Source organism: Anguilla rostrata, chromosome 3 (genome assembly GCF_018555375.3).
Source record: "Anguilla rostrata isolate EN2019 chromosome 3, ASM1855537v3, whole genome shotgun sequence".
Lineage (NCBI taxonomy): Eukaryota > Metazoa > Chordata > Actinopteri > Anguilliformes > Anguillidae > Anguilla > Anguilla rostrata.
In genome coordinates, this window is record NC_057935.1 from 57,596,997 (window position 1) to 57,622,756 (window position 25,760).

General features: G+C 49.2%; 2 protein-coding genes across 2 annotated transcripts; one reads left to right on the forward strand and one right to left on the reverse strand.

Moving 5' to 3' along the window:
• Positions 1–1,231: 1,231 nt before the first annotated feature.
• On the reverse strand, positions 1,232–16,931 carry LOC135251297 (voltage-dependent calcium channel beta subunit-associated regulatory protein-like). Its single transcript, XM_064328611.1, has 10 exons — positions 16,346–16,931; positions 12,488–12,560; positions 9,810–9,961; positions 9,062–9,123; positions 8,386–8,548; positions 7,880–8,030; positions 7,458–7,583; positions 6,974–7,196; positions 5,633–5,807; positions 1,232–5,257 (listed from the first exon to the last, which is right to left on the reverse strand). The coding sequence occupies exons 2-10, from the start codon at positions 12,533–12,535 to the stop codon at positions 3,529–3,531; spliced, it is 2,829 nt and encodes a 942-aa protein (XP_064184681.1). The 5' UTR covers positions 12,536–12,560; positions 16,346–16,931; the 3' UTR covers positions 1,232–3,528.
• Positions 16,932–18,562: 1,631 nt separating this feature from the next.
• On the forward strand, positions 18,563–22,198 carry LOC135251299 (ATP synthase subunit delta, mitochondrial-like). The gene is made up of 5 exons (XM_064328615.1): positions 18,563–18,810; positions 19,675–19,828; positions 20,569–20,657; positions 21,310–21,446; positions 22,058–22,198. The coding sequence occupies exons 1-4, from the start codon at positions 18,691–18,693 to the stop codon at positions 21,430–21,432; spliced, it is 486 nt and encodes a 161-aa protein (XP_064184685.1). The 5' UTR covers positions 18,563–18,690; the 3' UTR covers positions 21,433–21,446; positions 22,058–22,198.
• The last annotated feature ends 3,562 nt before the right edge of the window (positions 22,199–25,760 follow it).

Consider the following 25,760-nt stretch of genomic DNA (forward strand, 5'->3'; position numbering starts at 1 on the left):
GAAGTTAGGCTTGCGGAGCCGGTTTTGATTGCGTATGGTTCAGGTGTGACAGGGTTGTTTAGACCGGACCCCAGGTGTCAGGAGTAATGGGTTCTAACTCTATCAGCATCTCAACAAACTAGAACTGAATGCCACCCAGGTGGATTCCAGGCCGTCATCAAACGCGTATTTTACCTTTTTTTATGAACACACGTTTCTAACCACTATGTGCAATCGTATGAGAGAAAGAAGAGAAAAAAAAGTTCTGAATATTGGCGAAAATTTTGTTTTACGATTTAGAACGGTTCAGTTCTAAATGCAGACGCATAGCCTACTTCATTTTCCGGCGTAGTAGTGCTATGCGGGAAATTCACTGGTGTCTGAAGAGTTAAAGTAGCCTATTTAACATAATTCTTTGACCCAGATCTGGAGGACCTGTTGTTTGTGCAGCAGTGTTTTCATGGGGAGCGCTATTAAACTAGCACAGAGACGCGAATAACACCGCGATGGTTATTTTTGCTGCCGTGTTCTAGGGGAGGGGGGGGTCGTGAAATCCGAAAACTCCGTTTTTTTCCGCCCGCTCTTGAGTCTCCATATTGATTCTGAGTCATACTCGCCGTTACCGTGATGTTTCTTCCGTCAGTTGCCCGCTGTTCGGGCCCGACATTTTCAACGAGGAGTTTTTCGGCACGCGGCTGGAGCAGAACATTGATGGATTGAAGAGCATGGCAGAGGAGGGTCAGAGGTCATGTGACAGACTTGTCCTGCTAAGACTGGAACGGGCCGGACCGGTATTCCATCTGTACACAATGCAACATTATATAGGGGAAGTCTAATATTCTAGGCTACTTTGAATGGGATTTTGAATGGGACTTAATGAATCAACGTAATTAATTTGTTGCCATTGACACGTTCTCGCGCCCTATCCGCACGCTAACTGACTGGCTGGATAGTGGACAACGAGACAGCGGTTCTAGTTCAATGCCCACGTACTATTTGAATATTCCTGTAAAAACAAATATATCAGGATTCGTTAGGGCTCGACGCGTGTCCTGAAACCGTAATTGCATTTCAATCTGTGGACATCGTTCTGCATTTACCTTTATTTTTTTATCATTACATGAGTATGTTGTCATTTGTCACAAGTATGTCCTTTCCTCTACCCCTTTGTACTTGCTCACAAAAAAAAAAAACACACACACACATACCTCCATGTTATGGCAAAGAACAACTTAAACTTTTCAGACAGAGCCTCACTTCTGAACTCTTTATTTCCCGACTGAAAAAAATAAATACATACAATGATTGGTCCCTCAGTAAATATGGGTCATAAAAGTTATTTTTACCCCCTGTTTTCCCCAGTTACAGTCAAGAATACAGAAATATAGTTTTTATTTTTATTTTTTTTAAATAAAAAAATCAACAAAAAAAAATTTCATAAGATCACTCCTTACTCCTAGGGGGGGATGAACTGGAAGAAAAAAAGTAAAAGCCCTAAAATATAACCACTAAATGTGCGTATCAACGCTTCACTTCAAAAAGTAAAAGAGCATGACAACAGGTACTCACTGTACCTAATGGTGTGCAATGTTACACATCTCTTAGGAGATATGGAACAACTAAAACATTTAGTTTTCACGTTTGCACATGCAAAACTAAACACTATAAAGTGTATTGATGCTTTGGACAAGCTACTTTTTAATTATACAATGACAGGTGTGTTCACAGGTCCTCTAACACTTAAGGATTTACCTAAGTATACCACCAAAATGATCACGTTTGTTTTTATACAAAATAGCTGATTCCTGTAGATCTGGAACAGACAAGTACATTTGGCAGAAGAAGAAGAAAAAAATCAATTTAAAAAACACGTGACGGCATTTTTACCTATTTACACCATAAAAATCTTAAGCAGGCTGGTCTTGCCTCTGAAACAGATGATTACTCTGCTTTTATATTAATCAAAATTAATTTTTACACATTCTTTTTTTTTTTGTTTAAATATGCTCGATTGCAGATTGGGTAGCATGTTGTATGGTTCCAAAGCATATGTGTGTAATGCTTCTCTATTGCTAAGATGCACCTACATTCTCATTGATTCTAGATTCTACAATTCTAGATTCTATTGGGTCTGAAAGGCGTGGGTGTGGATGCGATCAGCCTAGCAGGGATTGGTTCTGCGCGTGGTATGGCAGTCAGTCAGCCAATGAACCGGCAGACTCATGGTGATCGACAGATGACCGCCCAATCGGGGCTCAATCAGAGGTGGATGTCCCCGCCTTCATCAAAAAAAAAAAGATGTGTCATGGAGCCTCCAGTCCACTTGGGGGCAGTAACACCTCCTCCCAGCTCCTTTGCTACTTCTGACATTCCAAATGTAGCTGGAGTGCAGCAAGTGTGGCAAGAGCTGATCGAAGTACGAAGAACCCCGAGATGTGTCCCTGTACACGGGACACGGGGACAAGTAATGAAAAGACTCCAGGTAGGAGTCTTTGGTGGCAGGTCTGTAGGCCTCGGGCGAGGCCTGCCTGCTCTGTGCTTTTCTGACCTTGTGCTTAGGACAACGTGCTGTAGTATCGCACTAGCGACGACCTTGGGGGTTGAAGGAGAAAAAAAATAAAAAATGTCAGACAGCCCAGAGTCTTCGAAAGTTCCAAGAGCCTCCTGGAAGAACACCTGAACTCCTGGAAACCTCGCTGTGAAATGATCTGCCGTCGTGGAACACCTGTTCTGGTGAAACCTCCTGGAAATACGAGCGTATCCCCACTCCACCCAACCCCATATATACATATGGAAAAAGTCAGACAGCTAGCTGTTCACTATGTTACATTAACCAGGAGACTTAACTGAATAGGTTGACAGTCATGGTTGGAGCTCTTGGTTTTGCAGTTGTGCTGCACACCCATACGTAAACTTCCCCTGCAAAAAAGTTGGAAACCTCAGCAGTGGGTGGGGCGGAAGGTCATAGGTCACGCCTCCACAGCAGCAGCCGGGAGGACATGTTGGATAGCACCTGGTTTCACAGTGGATATTACACATTGACCGCAACAGCCACCATCTCCAACAACAGAAAGGGATTCATGGAGCTCCAGAAGGTGGTTCTCTGGAAAAACCTGTGAATGTTATTTAAATGTGTGTGTGTGTGTGTGCGTTTGTGTGTGTGTGTGTGTGTGATCCCCTCAGGAAAAAGTATTTGGTTGGCCATGGCAAATCAACAAATTAAGTGAAAAGCTTTCTGTTGAAGGTGTCTGATGGCGGATGCTTGGCCTGTTCAAGCGAACAGTCACTGAGATCCTGTTCTTCAGGGACATCCCCCCCCCCCCTCCTTTTTTTTGGTGTCCTCTGACAGGATGGTGCCACTGAGATACACATGGATACATATTTTTTTTGGACTAATATCCAGCTGATCCTCTGGGCTTACCCTCCGTACCCCGATGGGGGTTTTTCGGGGTGCACCCGGACGCCCTCTGAGTACGTTTACCTGCTAGCCCTGTTCCCCTGGTGCATTGGGGGCGGGGGTGGGGGGTGGGGGGTTCGTTGACCATGGCGTTACACGGGGCTGTGGTCGGGGGAGGTGTGGGTGAATTTGACCACGCGCTCGGCGCCCCCTGCAGGCCGGCGAAGGCCGGTGTAGAGGCGGTCCTCCAGGCCGCGGGCCAGCTTGTCCGCCAGCTCGTCGGTGGCGGTCTGGGGGCCGTGGCCCGTCCTGGGCGCCGGGGGGGGCTCGGCAGGCGGAGGGGAGGCGGAGTCCCCTTCTTTGACCGTGCGGTTGCTGCTGCTGCTGCTGCTGCTGCTGCCGCTGGGGCTGACCTTGCTGCGGTCCTCCTCTGCCTCTGCCCTGTGAGCCTCGGCAGGGGGCGTGTCCACAGCGCCAGCTCCGCCCTCTCTAGACTCCGCCCTGATTGCATCAGCAGTGCTGTCCTGGCAACTCTCCACCGCGGGCATGTCAGACTCCTTGACCTTGGCCCCGCCCCCAATGGCCCCACTCTCAATGGTCCCTACCCGTGCTTCGTCTTTGCTGGAATCCGAGCCAAGCATGGCACCACTGGCTTCAGCTGACTCCGCTCTGGCCCCACCTGCAATGGCTCCGCCCCTCGCAGACTTCGCCCTGGCTCCGCCCTCCGCAGGCTCTGCCCTGGCCCCGCCCCCCGCAGGCTCCGCCCTGGCCCCGCCCCCCACAGGCTCCGCCCTCTGCGCCTCGGCCTCGCTGGCCTCCTCGTCGGCGGCGCTGACGATGCGCGGCAGGGTGCCGTGGTAGCGGGTGTCCAGCGGGAAGTTGGCGCTGTCGCCGCGGCGCATGGGCGGGCCGCGCTGGGCGAAGGCCACGCCCACGCCGGGGTCGCTGTGCTGCTTGGCGCGCTGCCACTGCTTGCGCAGGTGCACGCGGGAGGCCCGGTGCCGCGGCCGCGCCGGCGACTCCTGCTGGTCGAAGCGCGGGTCGTGCCGCAGGAACTCGTTGAAGAGGGCGTCGGTCTTCTCGTCGATGCTGTAGTCCCGCCGGGTCTGGGGGCGGGGCCGGGCCTCCTTGGCGGCCGCGGCGGCGGCGATGGCGGCGGCCGCGGCGGGGAAGGCCTGCCCGTACGGGGTCCAGCCTGCAGCGCTCCTGTCCTCATCTTCCTCCTTCTCCTCCTCCTCCTCCCCCTCCCGCGCTCCCGCCACGGCGGCCTGGTCCTCCAGGTCCTCCTGGAACAGCCGGGCCTCCGGGCCCTCGCACACGCTGCCCTTGCGCCCCCTGCTGGTGAAGAAGTGCCGCTTCTCCGAGGCAGTCTTCCCCCGGGCCCCGCCGCCGGCCCCGCCCCCGCGGGTCCCGAACAGCCGCAGCTCCTCGGGGGCGCGGAGCGGCGCCTCGATGGAGGCGTAGCCGCTGTCCATCTGCAGCAGCTTCCTGTTCCCCGAGTCCCCATCCCCGCCCCTCTCCAGCTCCGCCCCCTCGTCCTCCGGCTCGCCCTCGTCCCCGATGTCCTGGGACGGGCAGCTGGACAGCCCCGCCCGGGAGGCCCCGCCCCCCAGCGAGCACACGCTGTCGGCGTCGCTGCGCACCGAGTCGCGGTCGTTGTTGCTGCTCTGGTCGGAGGAGGCGTAGCGCTCCAGCGACGCGCGCAGCGTCCAGATGTCCCGGTACAGGGCCTGGTGCTCCGCGCTGTCCTGCCGAAACACCGCCCCCAGCCCCGCCCCGAGCTCCTCCTCCTCATCCTCCTCTTGCGGTTTGGGGAGCGGAGGGCTGGGAGCACCTGCCCCATCCACAGAGCTGGACTCCACTGCTGCTTCTGGCTCTAACCTGCACAGCCACATACAAAACACATTATTATTATTATTATTATTATTATTATTATTATTATTATTATTATTATTATCATTATTATTATCATTATTATTACTATTACTGCCATACGAGCGTAAACCAGTTCACTATTCAGGCTGTGACTAATACTTTATAACCAATCACAGCAACAGAGTGTGGGTCTAAGGTGACGAGCAGCAATTCACACATATACCAGGACATACGGAGGAAGAGGAAGAGGTTAGACGGGAGAGGAGGACATCGTAAATGAGTAGTCCTTCTTAAAACCTGCCCAGTGTCTAGGCTGGAACGCCCCCATGTGATGTCTGCACACAGGGGGTATGAAGGTACGGAGGGTGGCTTTGGGGGTACCTGCTGGAGGGGGGTGGGGGGGACGTAGGGGGCAGAGACGGCAGGCTGGGGCAGTACGCCTCATCACAAGGGCTGGTGATGGACAGCTCCACCTGCTCAGGCTCCTCCCCTTCCTGCTGGTGGGTGCTCTCACTGGCCGCCCTCTGCCTCTGGAACTGTTGCCTCTTAGGGGACCCTGGGTAATCAGACACATGCATTATACACCATTTCACATGCATATACACATCGACATACACACCATTACATACATGTAACATTACACACACTCACCCTTACACATGTTCATATACACCATTACACACACACCATTACATACATACCATTACACATCTACATACACACCATTACACATCCACATACAGACCATTACATACATACCATTACACATCTACATACACACCATTACACATCCACATACACACCATTACATACACTCAACATTACACATGTACATACACACAATTGCACACACAGGCACCATTTCACAGGCAACATTTTCTCTGTCTCTCACACACACACACACACACACACATACACATACCATTACACACAAAGACACACACACACACACACACGGGGAGCGCTCTGCAGCTGAGCCGAGACAGTGAGACTGCAGATGAGTGAGTCACCGCTTAATTGGTGACTCACATCGATAAAGCCGCTAAGAAACGCGGCGAGGTTTGAGATGTGCGAGATCGCGTCCTGTCGGTAGTCAGCCCCCCCCCCCCGTAATCAGAGACGCGACGCGCCATACGTCCCTCGTTAAGAGGAAGCGGGGGAAGTGAACCGGCTCACCTCCGCCTGACAGGCTGTCATGTGACCCGTGATGTCACTGAACCTGGAGGGGTGACGCTGCCGTTCATTTTCACACTACTGCTCGGCCCACCTCAAATCTGGAGATTGTGAACGGAATAATTCTGTGGGCAGAACTCTCCCTCTCTCTCTGTGAGGCACACCGTGTGTGGGGGTAGTGCTCACTTTTTGGTGAGCGGTGTGTTCTTTGAGGGGGTAGTGCTCACTTTTTGGTGAGCGGTGTGTTCTTTGAGGGGGTAGTGCTCACTTTTTGGTGAGCGGTGTGGCCACTGGCTCTCCTGTAGTACAGTGAGGCCTGTAGAGTGTGAAATAGCCACTGGCTCTCCTGTAGTACAGTGTAGCATGTAGGGCGTGAAATAGCCACTGGCTCTCCTGTAGTACAGTGTGGCCTGTAGAGTGTGAAATAGTCACTGGCTCTCCTGTAGTACTGTGAGGCCTGTAGGGGCTCTACAGGGAGTGGGTGGCACAGTGATGAGCATTCAAAAGTTTTTTTTTATGATTGTAAGGGTAAGTCCTTGTTGCTCACACCTCTGGTATCCAGACTGGACGCCCTCTGGCTGCTGTCGAACTTCCACTTCTTGATTTTGAAGCACGGGCTGGGCCCCTCCAGGCTGGAGTGTCGGCGCAGTTTGGTGAAGAACTGCAGGACGCTACCCTGGCTGTTGGGCGCGGTCAGCCCCGCCTCCGACGTCCCATCACCGCCCAATCCAGAGGTGCCGCCGTTCCACGTCCTGTGCCCCATCACCTCAATCTGAGCACGGGACAGGGAACAACAGACACAGGGGTATTGTAAGGAATGAACAGAACTGTGTCGTCACACACCAAATAAGGAAAACGTGGAATGTTCTAAGAAGGCTGATTATGACATCATAGTGCAAAAGAAAGAAAGACCAATCCACCAATCACAGAGTTTGTTGATAAGTGACAACCAAGAGAGCAACGGCATAAATGGTGGAAATTTTGCAGCTGTATTTCCTTAATTACTCTCTGTACAGGACGGGGTGTGACTCACGGTGCAGGAGCGGGGGGGTCCCAGAGTGGGGGGGTTCACCACGGAGTTGAGCGTGTCCCCGGGGAGGGCAGAACTGGGGCTCAGCCCGGCCAGAGCTGTTTGGGGCAGCGACGAGCACGCGGAGGGCTGCAGGGGAGCACAGCACAGACACCCCAAAAATTCAGCCACTCAGCCACTCGTGTGGATAACATACTCCTCCTCACTCATCTTCGTCCTCGTCGCTACGCGCTCTCCTTTAATTCCACAGCTTCCGGACGTTCAGCCGGCCGTTTCTGTGGTCACCATGGCAGCGCCACTGCAGGCCTTTTTTCCTCCAGACACTAACCCTGCGGTGCATTGAAAGCGCTGCGGATGCAAGCCTAAACCTCAGAGCAACCGGAGCCGTCGCCGAGGCCGTCGCCAAGGCTACGGAGGCTGGGTACCTGGAAGATGGAGAGGCTGAGTTTGGGGGCGGAGCCCACGGCCGCGTTGTACTCCTGGATGGTGAGGACCCTGACCGCGGGGGGGGGCAGGTGGAGGTGGGTCAGCCGCGCGTTCTTCAGGTGGTGGAAGTCCCCCTCCGTCAGCGTGTACCTGGAGTGGGCGTCGGCCAGAGGGGGAAGAGGGTTTTAGCGGCGCTGTCAGGTGGGCGTCAGGGCCGAGGGCCGCTCCGCTTCACCTCAGCCCAAATTCAGGACGTGAACCGAAAATTAATTAAATCAACTGAGAAGAAGGGCCCACAATGTTCAAACGAGGATTTAAAAAATTAATTAGTTGATTAATCATTTGCGAGTGCTGAAACGCATAATTAATTAATGGCTTGGTTGACATTAATTCATTAGTTAACTGAAAGGCCCTCGTTAGAACACCGCAAGCGTTTTCGTCAGCTAGCCGAGCGCTAGCGGCGTCGACCGCGCGGCGCGGGACGGGCGGGGGGGCGGCGCCTGACCTTCGACCCCTCTCCTGGGCCCTCCTGCCGTGGTCCAGGAGCGCCGACTCGTTGAAGGAGACGCGGCGGCCCGTGGAGCCGGTGGACAGGAAGCGCTCCGTCTCCGCGCCGCGGTCGCTGCCGGCCGACAGGCGGTCCGCCTCCTCCACCTGGATGGTGATCTCTGTGGGGCGAGGTCGTCCGTTACGCACCCTGGGCTGCACGGGGTGCTTAAAATCCCCACTAGCACTCCCCTGAGCCCGGGACCCCCATCCTGCTCCCAGAGGGCCGCTGGTTTGCTTCCATATTAAAATCAGAAACCGACCAGTTTCGACCAAATAGACCAGCTGAGTGAGGTTAATTGACCGTGCAGTCGACAGATTTAATTGGTCAATTAGCAGTGTGACGATGAAAAACCAGCAGATCACGCTGCTCTCTGGAACCAGGACTGGGGAAGTTAAACAGAACCCACAGAATGTGTTTGATATAAAACACCTGTCAACTCTCTGACTTGTACAGGGAGCCAATCAAAAGAGATGACACTGAGTCACATGATGTGAGTCACAGCACGTAGTGGCTCCTCCCACTGAGTCACATGATGTGAGTCACAGCACACGGTGGCTCCTCCCACTCTGGGGTTCCGGAAGCCTCTCTCTCCCCACAGCAGCCAGCCAGGTGAGGGAGCGGGTGCGGTTACCTGGCACAGGCTGGGACTCCTCCAGGTACGTGGTGTTAGTCTTCTCTGGGTCATTGCTGGCTCTGCACAGTGGAGACTAGAGTTAAGCTGACGGCCCTTCAACACTATGTTCAGCATTTCATCTACATTAAAGATTTACCACATTAGCGAACAATAATTTCAGGTATATTCAACCGCTTGTATATCAACAAAGTGACGAAGAAAATAGCATTTTGTGCTCGTCTTGCGATATAAATCCAGTCTGAATACAATAAATAACACAAGACACTGAGGGGAAATCAGATTGCCCTTTTAAACACGGGGAATCTCCCACAGAGGTTGCCAGACAGAGCGGAAACCCCCTCCCTCCCCCCTCCTCCCCTCCCTCCCCTTCCTTCCCCCCCCGAGTCAAAACCCCCGTTCGGGAGGACTGGTGCATGCGTTAAAGTGTGTATTTAGGCCTGGCACCCCCCTGTTTGATGGGGTTAATAGCGGCTCCCTGACGGATCGGATCCCCGCGCAGCTGCGGCCGCTGCTAATCGGTGACGTGAGGCGTGACGGCTTGGCGCCTCCGCAGGAAGTGACACGCTGAGGACGAACCCGCCTGAGATGAGGCTCTCCCCAGCAGTGCCAATTAGCAAGTCCAGGCGATCGTAAAAACAAAAAAAATATATACTGGGGAGGACTTTTAATTTTCCGAGCGCGGTGTATTTTCCACCTTCGGCTAATTGGCTCGGCAGGCCAGGTGAACCGGGCGAAGCAGGCTCACCTGGAGTAGCGGCGGTTGCCCTGGTAACAGTGGCGGCAGAAGACGAGCAGGACGGACAGCAGGACCAGCGTGAGCGCGGCGAACACGCAGAGCAGCACCAGCAGGGTGACGTAGGCGTCCCCCTGGGACCCTCCGGGGCCTCGCGGGACGTCCTGGGGGGGGAACGGGGGAGCGTTACCGCCGTCCGACTCGGGGGGGGGGGGCCTTCCCTGGGGAGGGCCGCTGTGGTGTTGATTTGCGAAACGCTGGCGGGGGGGGATGGGGTGGCGGCTAGCACCAATGGTAGAGCGATAGGTGCTTGTTTACTGGGACACTCGTCTAGATACCGTGCATTCACATGCTGTACATCCATCCATCCATCCATCCATTCTTTATCTGACCTGTTCATTCCTGGTCAGGAACTAATTATTTAGTTCCCCCCCCCCCCCTTTCGCCTCAGCTGGGGGTTCTTTCGGGGCCTTGTGTTCCCTCTCTGAAGAGCATCTGCTGTGAAACGTTGTGTGACAGCCTGCTTGCAAATAAAAATGTAAAAAATAATTTAAAGATCTCAAGGAGCTCCCCAGAGCAGCCCACACGGGACCACAGTGTCCCGCAGAATTATCCTTACATTCCGAGATCGTGGTTAATGCTCCGACACAAAATGGCCACCGTGCACCACCAAGGTGGGGGCTACAAATGGATGCTGGTTAAGGTTGAGCCCCCCCCCCACCTCACCTCACCCCTTCTATAATGCGCTTTGGGATCCTGTAAATAAAATTATTACTCAAGTACAATCCACTCTGCATCTTCTCATTAATAATAATACTCATAGTAATAATAACCATTTTCACAATAATATTATAGACTTGTAAGTTTTTATGTTTTGTTTCATTTTTGTTTTATAAATTTGTACTGTTCAGTGTGGGCTCCGAACTCCTTCTGCCCTTCACTCTGACAAAGGAGCCCAGGACCATTATTAAATCCCAACTTCAATTTCCGTACGTCAGGTGAACAGAAGAATCAGCTCTCTGTGGTCTAAAATTAGAAGCAGATGATAAGGGGGGGGGGGGGCTGGGTGTGCCAGATGTTACCAGTCCACCCCCTCCCCCTTCTTGACAACTGCCCTTACACCCCCTGTGGGGGTGGGGTGGGGTGGGGGGGAACAGCAGACAAATAACCCAATTAGAGAGCTCACTGTTAACCCAACCAGTCAACCCAGACTGCGGAGGGCACTTTACAAATGACACCAGTTCCGCTGACACCCCCCACCCTCCCAAAAAAAAGAAAAAAAAGAAAAAAGGATACAGATAAGGATAATCTAATTACCTTTTATTGCCAAAGACCAGAAAATCGTAAATAAATCACCGCAATTAAATCAATTAAGACTTGCTATTGTAAAGACGCCGGATTCACAGAATGTAAATTACGTTATAGCCGAAACGTGCCATGCACGGGTGTCCCAGGTGAACAGGTCTGGTCTTTCATCACCTGGCTTACCAGCCGAACGCGGTGTCTGAGGAGAACCCTGGGGGAGCTTTTTCTTTGGGGGTGCGTTTCAGTGCTTGCTGTTTGAGAGGGCTGAGGGGGGGAGGGTGGGGTGAGGGTGGGGGTGAGTGTGGCCAGGTGGGTGAGGGGCCATAGGATGGGGGAGGGTGGGGGGAAGGAGCTCACCTGCGCGACACAAAGACAGAGGAAGCACAGGAGGCACAGCCCAGGGCTGCTTTTGGACATGTAGTGTCAAACAGAAAATATATATTTATAATTCTTGAATATATTTATATATATATATATTGAGTTTCATTTTGAACAAATTCGGCCTCTGATATTTCTCTATTTTCGATGTGGAAAGGCCAAGGATTCACTCCTAGACTCTTTTTGTTTGTCCTGTATTAACCCTTCAGTGCGTTTGTTGTTAAAGTGTCTGTTGCATCTCTCACTGTTGTAAGAGGGTGCAAGGTGCACTCACAGTCGGCACATCATCTGACCAATGACATGGCAGAGATTAATCACATGACGGGTCCGTTTGTCTGCATTTTAGCTGAACTATCCGCTTGGAAATTTGATTAGGCCGCCGTCGACCACTACGAAAGCAGGGTGCCAGGGCAAGTCTCTCCTCTCCCCGTCGGAGAGTCTCCAAGTGGGGGACGTCCCAAAAGGACCCCACCCCCCCGCCCCCCACCACCGCCGCTGCCCCTCCCCAACACAAATAATTTACGCCTCTGCAGCTGGTGAGCTTCCCAGACAGCCAGAGCCAGCTGCTCCTGTGTGCTACAGTGCAAATGCTCCAATTAATGTGTGCAAGATGGCAGAACCGTACACTGTCCGTGTGTGTGTGTGTGTGTGTGTGTGTGTGTGTGAGTGTGTGTGTGTGTGTATGTGTGAGTGTGTGTGTGTGTGTGTGTGTGTGTGAGTGTGTGTGTGTGTGAGTGCACGTTCTCAATAAGTGGCATTAGATAAGATTGTATTGCCCTGGTAGTGTTGTGGGTGTTTTTGAAAAGATGGTTATTTTGTGACGCTGATTTAACTCGCTAAATTTGTTTCTTTCATTTCCTCAGGTACTAAGAAAAAGGTCTGACTCTGCTGCCTTTCAGGGGACTCGAAGAGTCAGTTGGTGGAACGCAATGTTTACAAAAACAACAACAACAACAACAAAAAACAATTTACTTCATTAAAACGAAGAAGATGGCGGCTGCACTCACGGTGGCATTTTTGGTGAGGTTTTTCAGAACTGGCGACTCATTGCTCATGGTCCAGGCAAGCGTGACCGTCTCACTGCGAACACGAGGGCGGAAGTTAGGGAACCTGCTACACAACTCTCCCCACTTCCCCACACACATGCACACACATACACCCAACCACATACATGTACACACTAACATAATGATCCCTCCCCCTCCACACACACACACACACACACACACACACTCACGCTAATACATACATACATACACAACCACCACACACACACACACACACATTAGTACATGCATACACACACACACACACACACACACACACACACACTGGTACATGCATACACACTCAACCACCACACACACACACATACACACACTAGTACATGCATACACACACACACACACTAGTACATGCATACACACACACACACACACTAGTACATGCATACACACACACACACACACACTAGTACATGCATACACACACACACACACACACACACACTAGTACATGCATACACACTCAACCACCACACACACACACACACACTAGTACATGCATACACACACACACACACACACACTAGTACATGCATACACACACCACACACACACACAAAACTAGGGACATGCATACACAAACACACACACAACACAACACATACATCAACACACACACACACACACACACACACACACTGGTACATGCATACACACACACAAACACACACACTGGTACATGCATACACACTCAACCACCACACACACACACACACTAGTACATGCATACACACACACACACACACACACACACACACAGTCATGATCTAACACCACGTGTCCGCACTCCTTTGAACCCACAGATAATTTTTCATCGCCGTCTGAATGAGAGAAACCCCCTTTAACCCCTCATGTAATTAATCTCAAAGCACAAGCCACTAATCACTTCCTTCTAATTAAAAACCAAGAAAAAGTAATGAAACTTTGTTGGCAATCCCGAATGTGGTTCCTGGGGGCTTCCTCTGTTGTGCTACGTCATGAACGAGTCCTCAGCTTCTTATCTTTGGTCTCGTCTTTTTGGTTTTTACGTGCAATTCGCCCTACCTTAAAAACTACGCCTTACAGCATGCTCATCATACTGCCATATCATCAGACCCACGCGCTTAACGACTCGCGCGCTGTTCCCTGATTAATACGCAGCGTTCTAGTGTGATGAGCAAGATCTTAGCCCGCGTGCTTTTCTGACTGCGGTGACCTCTTTGCGTTTGATCGTATTAAGTCGTGGTAATCTGCCTCACATACATACTACACAATATGGCAGTATAATCTCCGAGCAATGCAATTTGGGTATGTTTTGCATGTGGCTGCGTTAATGTGTATGTGCACGTGCGTGTTTCCACATGTGCATGACAATGTATGGTTGTGTGTTTTAAAAAAAAAAAACATAATTACATGTTCCTATTTTACTCTATTTTTGAGGTCTATGTCGTTCCCATCTTTGTGTTGTGGAGCCAGATAAATCATGACTCGGCAGAATAACAACCTTTTTCTGATATGAGCGTAGTGACAGCGTTGGTTTTTCTCTCTTGCTAATATTTGTTCTTGACATGAAAGGTTTTTAAAAAGAAAAACTATAGCCGCATATTTATGATGTGGTAGGTGGATTTCATTTAGTAAGGTAGCCTTTCTTTCCGAAATACACGTCAATCCCACTGTCTGCGTCATCACATGAAGGATTGATTTGCTCGGAGCTATATGGAGTAGTCGGTATAGCAGCTAAAACTATTTACAATGCCGGTCAGTAGCCTGCACGCATTCATTCCCCTTTTGATTTAAAATAACACCGGATAACATGTGCATGTGGAGTCATTACAGTCGTCACAAAGAGCCTCTTTGGATCAGGTATTGTGCTTACGCACAAAGGCGGTAGTTCCAGAAGGACGGCTCGCGGCGCAGATCAGTGCCCATTCGTGAGGGAAATTTTCAGCTGAAGCACGTTCGGGGATATTTTTAAGACTTGACGCGCTGGGGGAGGCCAAGATTAAAGCGTGACTTGAAAATCAAAAACTCAGAATTGCAGAATCTAGAAGCAGGTCTTAGATACCCAGTCGTGCGCAAGAGCAGGTTGCACCTCTGAAATTTGTTTTCGAAGGTTAAACAGAGTCATTCTTTGAAATTCAATTTATTTTGGCCATTAACGATGTTTCGGATAATGACGTGCAAGAAATAAACGATTCGTTATGGCCAAGGTGTGGTTACTTGATAAATGCCTTTATATGTTATTTCGTTATAAATATGTAAAGACTACCCACGCTACAGAGCAGTCAAATAGATAGCAATGTAGATTAAGTGATCTGTGCACTGTTCGGGGTGCCCCCATCCACCCCAATACCAACCCCCCTCATCCCCCATAATAAATAAATAAATAAATATCCGCGCACACTTTTGAATGACACATAGAACAAAACAAGTCCAAGAGCACTTTTCTTATTTTATTAGATCACACATTTCTTAAAGACTAAAATATTGCCATAGCCCTTAAGCTACATGGAACGGAGATTAGTGATAGCTATGAAAACGTTTTAATACACCACAAATAAGTCACTTTTATGACATCATTGATAATAAGAACCTTTTTTTTTCTTATACAGCCATCGGCACATTCATTATTTTAATTTTAAGACCTCCACAGTTGTATTGAACCCCCGGATGTCGTTACATTCGGATGAATGAAAGTGGAATTGATAACTACGGAAGCCCGCCGGTTCTTGTTCATGTGCCCGCTTACGTCTGCTGCCTCGTCTCCAGTCTTTCCCTCAGATATAGGCTAAAGGTGTTCATGTATGTTCCGTTACAATGGTTTTACGCAGTGGTAAGAGACGTCCGTAGAGAGTAGCCTATTTATTAATATGTAACCGGGCCACTTCCGTCAAACCTGATAGCATCTTATTCACCGATAACTACTGAAAGCTATTTCTTGAGTTGTTTTGATCTCAGCCGACGCGAACGTTTTTTCCCCCTCATATTTTGTTTTATCAACTTTTATCAAAATTGTTAGCTGGCGGTTCCTCGCGCTGTATTAAGGTTACAGGGATGCTGTCCAACAGGAAAGCACAGATCGTCGTGTCGTGCGAAAAGATGTGTAGCCTACACTTTCTACATATAAAAGGAAAAACTGGAGCATTTGGGGTATTATCATCTGGGATAATGTAGTCGTCTCCCTTTTAAGTTTGTTTTATCCTTGGGTTTTGGAGAAACGAGGCTGTGTATGCTTGTTGTCTATTTCAGAATTAGATTTTTTTAAAGCCGAAACGCTGCAGCGTTTTGTCAGCATCTTTTCGTTCCGATCCAGCGTTAAGAGAATGATAAAGACGTGGTGTATTCCAGCCCGTTATGATGAATAATGTCAGCTAATTAAAAATAATAATCGTGCTGCATATCTACACACCAAGGCGCAGGAGAAGACCAAGATATCGCCCGTGGGGTTACCGGATACTAGCTGGAGCCAGATTCATCTGTCAAACTTTGATACCTACTCGCGTTTTTTTTTACATCTTCCCACCACTTCGCTATTTAAATGTCAAAATACTGTCATAGTCCATAACATCGTCACATTTTTAGGACAACTACCTACAATTAATATATGTATATATCTTAAATGCTGAAATACTTTCCCGTTTTCACCTTTCACTGAACATGCGTTTGTGAAAAAGGGAAGACACAAACGTACAATTCTTAGGCTCAGTTTCATAAGTCTAAAACAACACCATACGCAACACAGTAATTATATTATGCTATGGAAATCAAATGTTGTGTAGGTCAGACGTTTATCGTTTAGCGGTATAAACGGTTAGTGCTCACCTTATTGTAATTCATGTGGTCCATCCAGGGCGATCTAGTCAGAAACCAATGGTACCAGCCTTCTGCAAACACCTTAATTTTGATTTAAATGCTAAAAGTATTTATGAATGAAACCCTATGCCTTAAGACACACCCACAGTCCAGTCTGGGAAGCACCACGTGACCCGAGAAGCGACGTTGAGCGTAGTGACTAGAAATGGGAGATTCTCGCATGCGGTGTCTGTGACTGCTAGGAGCAGTTAGTTCATATTTCTGTACAGTCATTCAGAATGGATTGTTATTCCATTGTGGACATCAATGTAAGCGAAAAACACACAAAGTATGTGTCAGGAGCTCTTGACACATATGGCACTGCATGTAATCTCAGATTTTGTGTTAGTGTGTTCATACATTGAACACACTAACATATCATACATTTTTTATCTGTCATTCCCGATGTCAAATTACATTTAAGAACCGCGTTTGTATGTGCACGCGTGCGTGTGTGCCAGCGCGTGTCCAAACGAATGCACACAGGCGAAGCAAGCACGGTTTACAGTTAATGGGTAACTCATTCTCTGCTTTTACGCGTAAGGCGAGGTTTTTTTTATTTATTTTAAATGCATGTGTGCAAGATATTATGTAAGCTTCCTTCTCGAGTCCTTGTGAGCAGCACTAGGCAGCGACTGTGCGCGACGGTTCGTCCGCAATCCTCACTTCGTGACCGAACGGCAAGAGCAAACGGAAACCCCGGAGTCATTTTAAATTCTGGAGGCTTCCCTGCTTCTGCAACATTTCTATTCTCAAGGTCATAGTGCCGTTATTTGCCCCGATGTATTGTTAGTGCTTTGCCTGAGGCTGGACGTTTTGCTTGATAATTACGTGCTCGATCGCCGAGGATGTATATGTGTAAGCAAACCTAATTTTATCATTTCAATTTCAATCGGTCTTGATGAGGCATTTTATTATTCAGTGTCCAATCGATGCCATGGCTGAGTGCCACAATCGCAAGTGCGACATACAGTTATGCGTCTGCTCGAGGATTTCCCGAACTGGTTCCTAGTGCTAAACCAAAAAAAAAGCTGCTTCGTCAAAACACCCCCCTGACATCAACACGCCATCGTGACGTGACGTCAGCACGCCCACTCAATGTTCTGCTGACGCCTAACGGCTGGATTTGGCTGCTCGTGAGGTTACTGACGATGCTCGTCCGGAATGGACACTTATAGAGGTGCAATTGTTTACTACATACACGTACAAATTACAGCCTTGCTGTATTTACAAATTTATTTTCTTGCTTCTGTTTTTTTTTTATGCCGTCCACATTTTGTGAAAACGCATAGCAGTCTTCTTCTGCTGATCGAATACAGACGGTCAAGCAGACGTGTTTAAATTTTTTTATTCGTATTGCGCCACCTCCTGGCAGTAACCGAACTCGTTACAGCCGTGGTTCACAGCTATAGACTGTATAAAAACAGTTCCCAACCTTGAACTTGGGGGATCCCTATGTATTCTGATTTTTTAAAATTTATTCAGTTGCTACTGCGCTTGGAAAAGCTGTTCATTTTACTTAATTAAGTGCTTTTCGCATTTAGATGGATTGTTTACCCCCTTAGACCACATTATGTCAGACATATCAAGGCATAACATGAAGAATAAAAATCCCATGTTTACATCGTGCTTATTGTGCTATATTCCATGAAAAGGGTCACGAATGTTTTAACTGGTCAAATTAAAGACGAATCAGTTGGCTCCTAATTGGGTTGCTAAACACATAAGCTGTTTAATAATTTCCTCTTAAACTTATGAACACATAAAAAACAGATAGATAAACAGACAATAATAATAATAATAATAATAATAAAACAATAGTGGTGGTGGTGGTGATGATGATTTATTTATCTACCATCTTTATTGAACTTTTGCAGCCTGTAAAAATTAAATATTACAGTAAAAATTGAGTAAATCTAACAATAATTAGATGGTGGTAATAATTATTCCAACTGTTATTGTACAAGAAAAACTACAACTAATCATTTAACATGTTTAGAAAATATTCAATTGCAGATTTATTTTAAAAAGAAAAAATGTGACTGCATGTTAACTTTGTCATTTTAATGCAGAATGAACACTGATTTGTTTTCATTGTACTTCCTTATTTTAAAGAGTTGAAGAACGGGGCATGTTTCAACGTTAAAACTCTTCTCTAAAACTACATTTCCCATGAAGCTTTGAAACAAACGATTTTGTGGCCTTCTGGGTAAACTGTCTGTCCTTGTCTTGCAGGGTGCACGTCGTCTGTCAGCTTTAACTGTGCGCTTTGCGGGTGTCTGTTCCCCCTCTGAAAAACATTTTATTTCAGCAAAATGTTGGCTGCAAGGTTCCTTCTCCGCCGTTCCCTCCCTGTTTTGCGCCAAACCCGATGTTACGCCGACGCTCCTTCCACTGCGCCCCAGATGTCCTTCACTTTCGCCTCGCCGACTCAGGTACAGAGGCTCCCGGCTTACAACTTTGGCCCTGGTCAAATGCTAGCTGGCTAGCTAACGTGAGCTGATATTGACGCGGTTTCATGACATATCAGGGAATCACTGGCACAATGTAGTCTACAGCAAGTGTGATGTTATGTGACCAGAGCAGTCAAACGTTAGAGCAAAAACTAAAGGGCTGTCTTGCTAGCTAGCACGCTGTTCGCACGGGCTTGGTGCTAGTTGCCCGTATTCTAATGGAGCAGCTAGCTAGCTGCACAATGCTAGTTAGCTAGCAAGTTACAGTTCCTTGCAACCTTGCACTGTAAGGTGCATTAACTGAAGGTTATTTTGTGGCTTGCTAGGATGACATGTTAAATCTTTAATATAGTGCTGGCTAATGAACAACTGTGCCGGCATGCAGATTTGGTTAAAGTAATATTTATGAATAAACGTAGCTGATCTTGCTACCTAATGTATGTTATTATGTAATGGTTTGCTATAATTGGCACAATGTTTACATATGAAACGTGAGATTTCAGCTTTGTACTGTAGTTTACTGGCAAAAGTTAAATTGTTGTGAAACTTGAATATTAAATACATTAAGCTGTTATTTTAACACATAACCGTGAATCTGGATTCAAATATCTACAAATATCCGTATTACAAAAACTACTATTACTACTACTAATAATATAGAGAAATGTCAATAACATTTATGTAGCCCATTTTACTATCCAAGTGTTTTCCAGTGGAGGGGGAATATTATTACGCATTGCCAAACACATCGTAATTGTTGAAATATTCAAATTAAGAATAAAACTGCGGTTGCCTAGGCGGCGTCGCACGGTTGGTGTGGTCTTCACGTCCGCCGTTCTTCCTCAGGTGTTTTTTAACGGAGCGAGCGTGAAGCAGGTGGACGTGCCGACGCTGACGGGGGCGTTCGGCATCCTGCCCGCGCACGTGCCCACGCTGCAGGTCCTGCGGCCCGGCGTGGTCACCGTGTTCGGCGACGACGGCACCGCTACAAAATTTTTCGGTGAGATTTTCGCGCAGCCGTCTGGGTCACTCTTGGAGCCAAGTCATTCGCGATGCAGATTATCGTTCTTGGATGAAAGCCTAATTTAGGTTCTGTGTGGAGTGACGCTTTTCCATCGTATGGTACGGACTCGACTCTTGGTTTTCCATCGGGCAAAAGTTGTGGATAGTACCTGGTACTTTTTTGGTATCACCTCCGTCGAGGTTCCAGGCGAGCTGAGGCGATACCAAAAGGTGACGTGAAAACACTGCAGACCACTGATTGGCCAGAGCAACGCGTTTCATGCGGCATCGCTAATGAGGACCAGCTACATTGACTGGGGTACTATCTGCAGTGGAAAACGAAGTACCTGGTAGCAACAGCGAGTAGAGTCGAGTTGAGCTGGTACCATGCGGTGGTAAAGCAGCTTATGTGGACACCCCTTGCAGTGAGCAACGTGTTAACGAGCTGATTGCTCCGTTTGCAGTGAGCAGCGTGTTGACAGGCTGATTACTCTGTTTGCAGTGAGCAGCGTGTTGACAGGCTGATTACTCTGTTTGCAGTGAGCAGCGTGTTAACGAGTTTATTACTCTGTTTGTAGTGGGCAGCGTGTTAACGAGCTGATTGCTCTGTTTGCAGTGAGCAGCGTGTTAACGAGCTGATTAATTACTCTGTTTGCAGTGAGCAGCGTGTTAACGAGCTGATTGCTCTGTTTGCAGTGAGCAGCGTGTTAACGAGCTGATTAATTACTCTGTTTGCAGTGAGCAGCGGGTCGGTCACGGTGAACGCAGACTCCTCCGTTCAGCTCCTCGCTGAAGAGGCGGTGACTCTGGACAGCTTGGACTTGGCGGTAAGTGCTCCACTGGCGGAGTGGAGACGCCATCTCTAGCCCTTCATCTACCTCCATCTTCATCTTCCCCTGAGCTGATTCATCTTGAGACCCAGGGGGTCTGCGCATCCCAGCACAGCACAATGCAATCTCCAGACTCCATGTTCATGTAGCATTACAGAGGAGGAGTGCTGATTGGTGCTCCTAAGCTTGGTCAGGACCCTGATTGGTGCTCCTAAAATTGGGCTGGACCCTGATTGGTGCTCCTAAGATTGGTCAGGACCCTGATTGGTGCTCCTGAGATTGGTCAGGACCCTGATTGGTGCTTCTGAGATTGGTCAGGACCCTAATTGGTGCTTCTGAGATTGGTCAGGACCCTAATTGGTACTCCTAAGATTGGTCAGGATCCTGATTGGTGCTTCTGAGATTGGTCAGGACCCTGACTGGTGCTCCTGAGATTGGTCAGGACCTTGATTGGTGCTCCTAAGATTGGTCAGGACCCTGATTGGTGCTTCTGAGATTGGTCAGGACCCTGATTGGTGCTCCTGAGATTGGTCAGGACCCTGATTGGTGCTCCTGAGATTTGTCAGGACCCTGATTGGTGCTCCTGAGATGGGTCAGGACCCTGATTGGTGCTTGTGAAATGAGGTCACGGGTTGTCTGTCTCCACCAGGCAGCCAAAGCGAACCTGGAGAAGGCCCAGTCCGACCTGCTGGCCACCGCGGACGAGGCGGCCCGCACGGAGGTGCTGATCAGCATCGAGGCCAACGAGGCCATTGTCAAGGCGCTGGAGTAGAGCTCCTCCTGCTGGTGGGTGCATGCATGCGCACGCGGACAGCTGCCGGGGATCCCCGACCAGAGCCTGGTAGAGCCACAGGGTCTGCTGGTCTACGTTGTGGAAAAGCGGCAGATGTTCTCATCTGTTTAATCAGTCGATCAAAGCTGTTTATTTACACAGTAAACCGACCACACCCGGTTTCCTGTGTGCAAATTTCTAAATGATTTAGATATTTGAAGGTTAAGACAGGAAACCAGCAGATCCTGAAGCTCTTCAGGATGAGGGTTGGAGCCGTTTCCCCTCTTGATAACATACGAGTGTGAAATCTATAGACCTAGGGGGTCCTCAGCCTCGTCCAGAAAGGGCCGGTGTGGGTGCAGGTTTTCGTTCCGACCAAGCAGTTGCACACCTGATTCTACCCATCAACCTCTGGGGTCTTTGCTAGGGGCCTTGATCATCAGGTTCAGGTGCGTTTCTTCTCGGCTGGAACGAAACCCTGCACCGGCACCGGCCCTTTCTGGATGAGACCGAGGACCCCCTGGTGTAGAGGAAGTGAGGGCTCATCTGTAAAGATGGCCACCGTGGTGCCTTTCGGCCATTTTGTTTCAACAGCGGCGTGTTCTTCTCTCCCCTTCCCTCTTAGGTTGCTTTGTGAAAGTGGCCTTTGCCACCACGCTGAGCGCCTGCCCTCCCCAACACCCGCGAGCCATGGACTGCCAGGCACCTTTTCCTCTTTGCTTTGTACAGTGGATGAGATTGACGGAAATAAATTTTATTTCGCTAACCCGCTGTTGTGTTTAAATGAACTCTGTCCGTGTCGGGGCGCACTTGCGTTGATCGAGAGCTTTCGCGTGTTCCTGAAATCTGCTGTTGCCATGGCAGTGTCTTCTCCTGTGCAGTCTAGGTCGAGGGTACATTTTTGGAGTATACTTCCTGGATGTTCGGGTGACACACACTGGAGCGCACAGAAAACAAGCCTTTCCAACACACGACTGATGTGGAATCAACGTTAGAGAACGCTGGCGGATGTTGGCTAAAATTTTCAAACAAATTCAAGCTTTGTTCTTTTTTGTTTTATTTTTTTTGCCAAGCAACTTTTAATGGTAGCACACAGTCTGAAAATGTATTGTGCAGCAAACAAAACTTTCGGTAAGGAGGAGGGTGACGTGACGGAAACAAGTCGATCGTTTAGAGTGTTAGAATTTAAATAAATGTAACGTTTGTTCCGAACTTTTCAGAGCAATCTGTGGGTAAAGGTTCACTCTCCATATGGTCCACATCTTAAATCGTCTATAGCAAATGAGAGAACCTTGAATTTTTAATTTTAACAGTAACGGTTTCGAAGCAGTACAGTTTTGTCGAACTTTGAACTCGGAAGCAGCCAAAGTGAAAACAAAACAAAATTCCTGGACTTAAAACATTTCAGTACCATTGGCTGCCAGAAGATGGCAACACAACGGCATTAATGGCCGCTAGACTGCTGACTGAAGCTATTGCCCACAGTCAACGCTTCTGAACCGTTCAAATAGCAGCCCTCTTGTCACCAAATGGGGAAGTACGCATAAATGTCCACATTGTAAACATTTTTTTTTTGTTTGGCAGTTGTCCAGCTCTCACTGACTAATGCGTAATGAATTCACTAGTGATTTACGCAAGAGAAAGTGAGGTCAAATGAGTTTTGATTGCTGTGTTTGAAATAGTTGTGAGCGTGTTTGCAGTTGTGTATATGTACAGGGGTCAGTATATGTGTGTGTGCGTGTGCGTGTGAGTGAGTGCATGTCAGTGTGTGTGTGTGTGTGTGTGCGCGTGCGTGTGAGTGAGTGCATGTCAGTGCGTGTGTGTGTGCGTGCGTGTGTGTAGTCCTTGTAACGTGTGTGCATGTAGTGTATGTGTGTAGTGCTTTAGTGCGTGTGTGTGTATGCGTGCCTGTGTGCGCGCGCGCATGTGTGTCTGCGCAAGTGTGCGTGTATATGTGTGTCTGTGTGTGTGTGTGCGTGTATGTATGTGTGTGTCTGTGTGCATGTGTGTGTGTGTACACGTGTGTGTGTGTGTAGTGTGTGTTTATAAATGTGTGTCTGTGTGTGTGCATGTGTAGTGTGTGTGTGTGTAGTGTGTGGGCGTGTGTGTGTGTGAATGTATGTGTATTACTACTTATTAATCAGTCCAATTCATTGTTAACTTTAAAAAAATAATTATAATGAAAGTCCCATCATCTAAGGAGAAAAAAAGTATTTTTCATGTGGGATGAAAGATTTGTGTCCTGGTGTATTTTTGTTAAAGTGAGTAAATGTATTAATGCCTGTGAAGCAAACTGCATGGACCAGTTCAGTTGGGAATTTTCAACAACGACAACAAAACAAAACAAAACAAAAAAAGGGAGCAGTTGCATGAACAGCAGTCCCTTCAGGAAGTGAGTTTGATGCCCTGGGGGAGCGGGGGGGGAGGGGGGCGGGTTGTGGAGCGCGAGGGGGTGGATTGGGGAGGCTGTTCTCACTGCTGCTGGGAAATCTCCGTCCTGCCGGTCAGAGGAGTTTCCTGTGCGTTTTTTTTTTTTTTCGTTTGTTTTTTTGGCTGCCGTACGGCACGGATGTGAATAACTCACCCCTCCGGAATTTTCACTCGGCCCTGTCTTTTTGGGAAAGGGGCGGGGTGGGGGTGGCCTGGCACGACTGGAATTTTGGGGAGGACCGTGGGTGTACTCTTTGGTCTTGGGGTGAGGTGGGGGGGGGGGGAGAACGAAAGGAACACGGCGTTTTGTTTTTTCGCTCGCGGACGCGCCCCCCCCCCCGGGGGCCACCGCACGGAACCGCCGTTCTCTCTGGAGGTCATGTGACCGGGTCCACATGAGCGGAGCGCCCTCGAGTCTCTGACAGCCTGCGGGAAGGAGCTGAGTCATCGCGAACCGCCGTCACCCCCCCAGACTGAGAATAACCCCCCCGACTGAGATTAACCCCCAGACTGAGAATAACCCCCAGACTGAGAATAACCCCCAGACTGAGAATAACCCCCCAGACTGAGAATAACCCACCCAGACTGAGAATAACCCCCCAGACTGAGAATAACCCCCAGACTGAGAATAACCCCCTGACTGAGAATAACCCCCAGACTGAGAATATCCCCCTCGGACTGAGAATAACCCCCCAGACTGAGAATAACCCCCCCAGACTGAGAATAACCCCCCCCAGACTGAGAATAACCCCCTGGACTGAGAATAACCCCCCCAGACTGAGAATAACCCCCCAGACTGAGAATAACCCCCTGACTGAGAATAACCCCCAGACTGAGAATATCCCCCGGACTGAGAATAACCCCCAGACTGAGAATAACCCCCAGACTGAGAATATCCCCTGGACTGAGAATATCCCCCGGACTGAGAATAACCCCCAGACTGAGAATAACCCCCTGACTGAGAATAACCCCCCCAGACTGAGAATAACCCCCTGACTGAGAATAACCCCCCAGACTGAAAATAACCCCCCAGACTGAGAATAACCCCCAGACTGAGAATAACCCCCTGACTGAGAATAACCCCCAGACTGAGAATAACCCCCTGACTGAGAATAATCCCCCAGACTGAGAATAACCCCCCTGACTGAGAATAACCCCCCAGACTGAGAATAACCCCCAGACTGAGAATAACCCCCCAGACTGAGAATAACCCCCAGCCTGAGAATAACCCCCCAGACTGAGAATAAACCCCCCTGACTGAGAATAACCCCCCCAGTCTGAGAATAACCCCCCCAGACTGAGAGGCCTCTGTGGTCCCAGTTTAATGTTGTTATTTCTTTGCGCTTTGAGGGGAAACGCGCAGGGCCAGAGCGCAGGGCCAGAGCACAGGGCCAGAGCGCAGGGCCAGAGCGCAGGGCCAGAGCACAGGTAAAATGGCGGCCGAAGGGGGCGTGTGCACCGGGGCTGTAAAATCCTTCGCGCTCCTCCACTCCCCAATCGCTTCAGAGACCTGACCCTCTCTTTGCCTGTGCTGCGCGTGAGGGTGTCCTGGGGAAGCAGGGGAGAGTGTTTTTGGTGCCGGTGCACGTGAGGGTTTTTTAGAGAAGCAGGGGAGAGTGTTTTTGGTGCCAGTGCACGTGAGGGTTTTTTGGAGAAGCAGGGGAGAGTGTTTTTGGTGCCAGTGAACCTGCTTTGACCTCCGTGTTCCCCCTGCCTGGTGTTTGTGTTCCAGGCTTCGTGCCGGGGGTCCTTTGGCCTCATGGGGGTGTGTGTGCGCACGCGCGCGCGCGCGTGTGTGTGTGTCTGTTACATTCAGGTATTTATATCAGTCAGGTGATATCTCTCTCTTGTCTCTGTTTTTCTGTCTCTCCTCTCTGTTCTCTCTCTGTCTCTCTTCT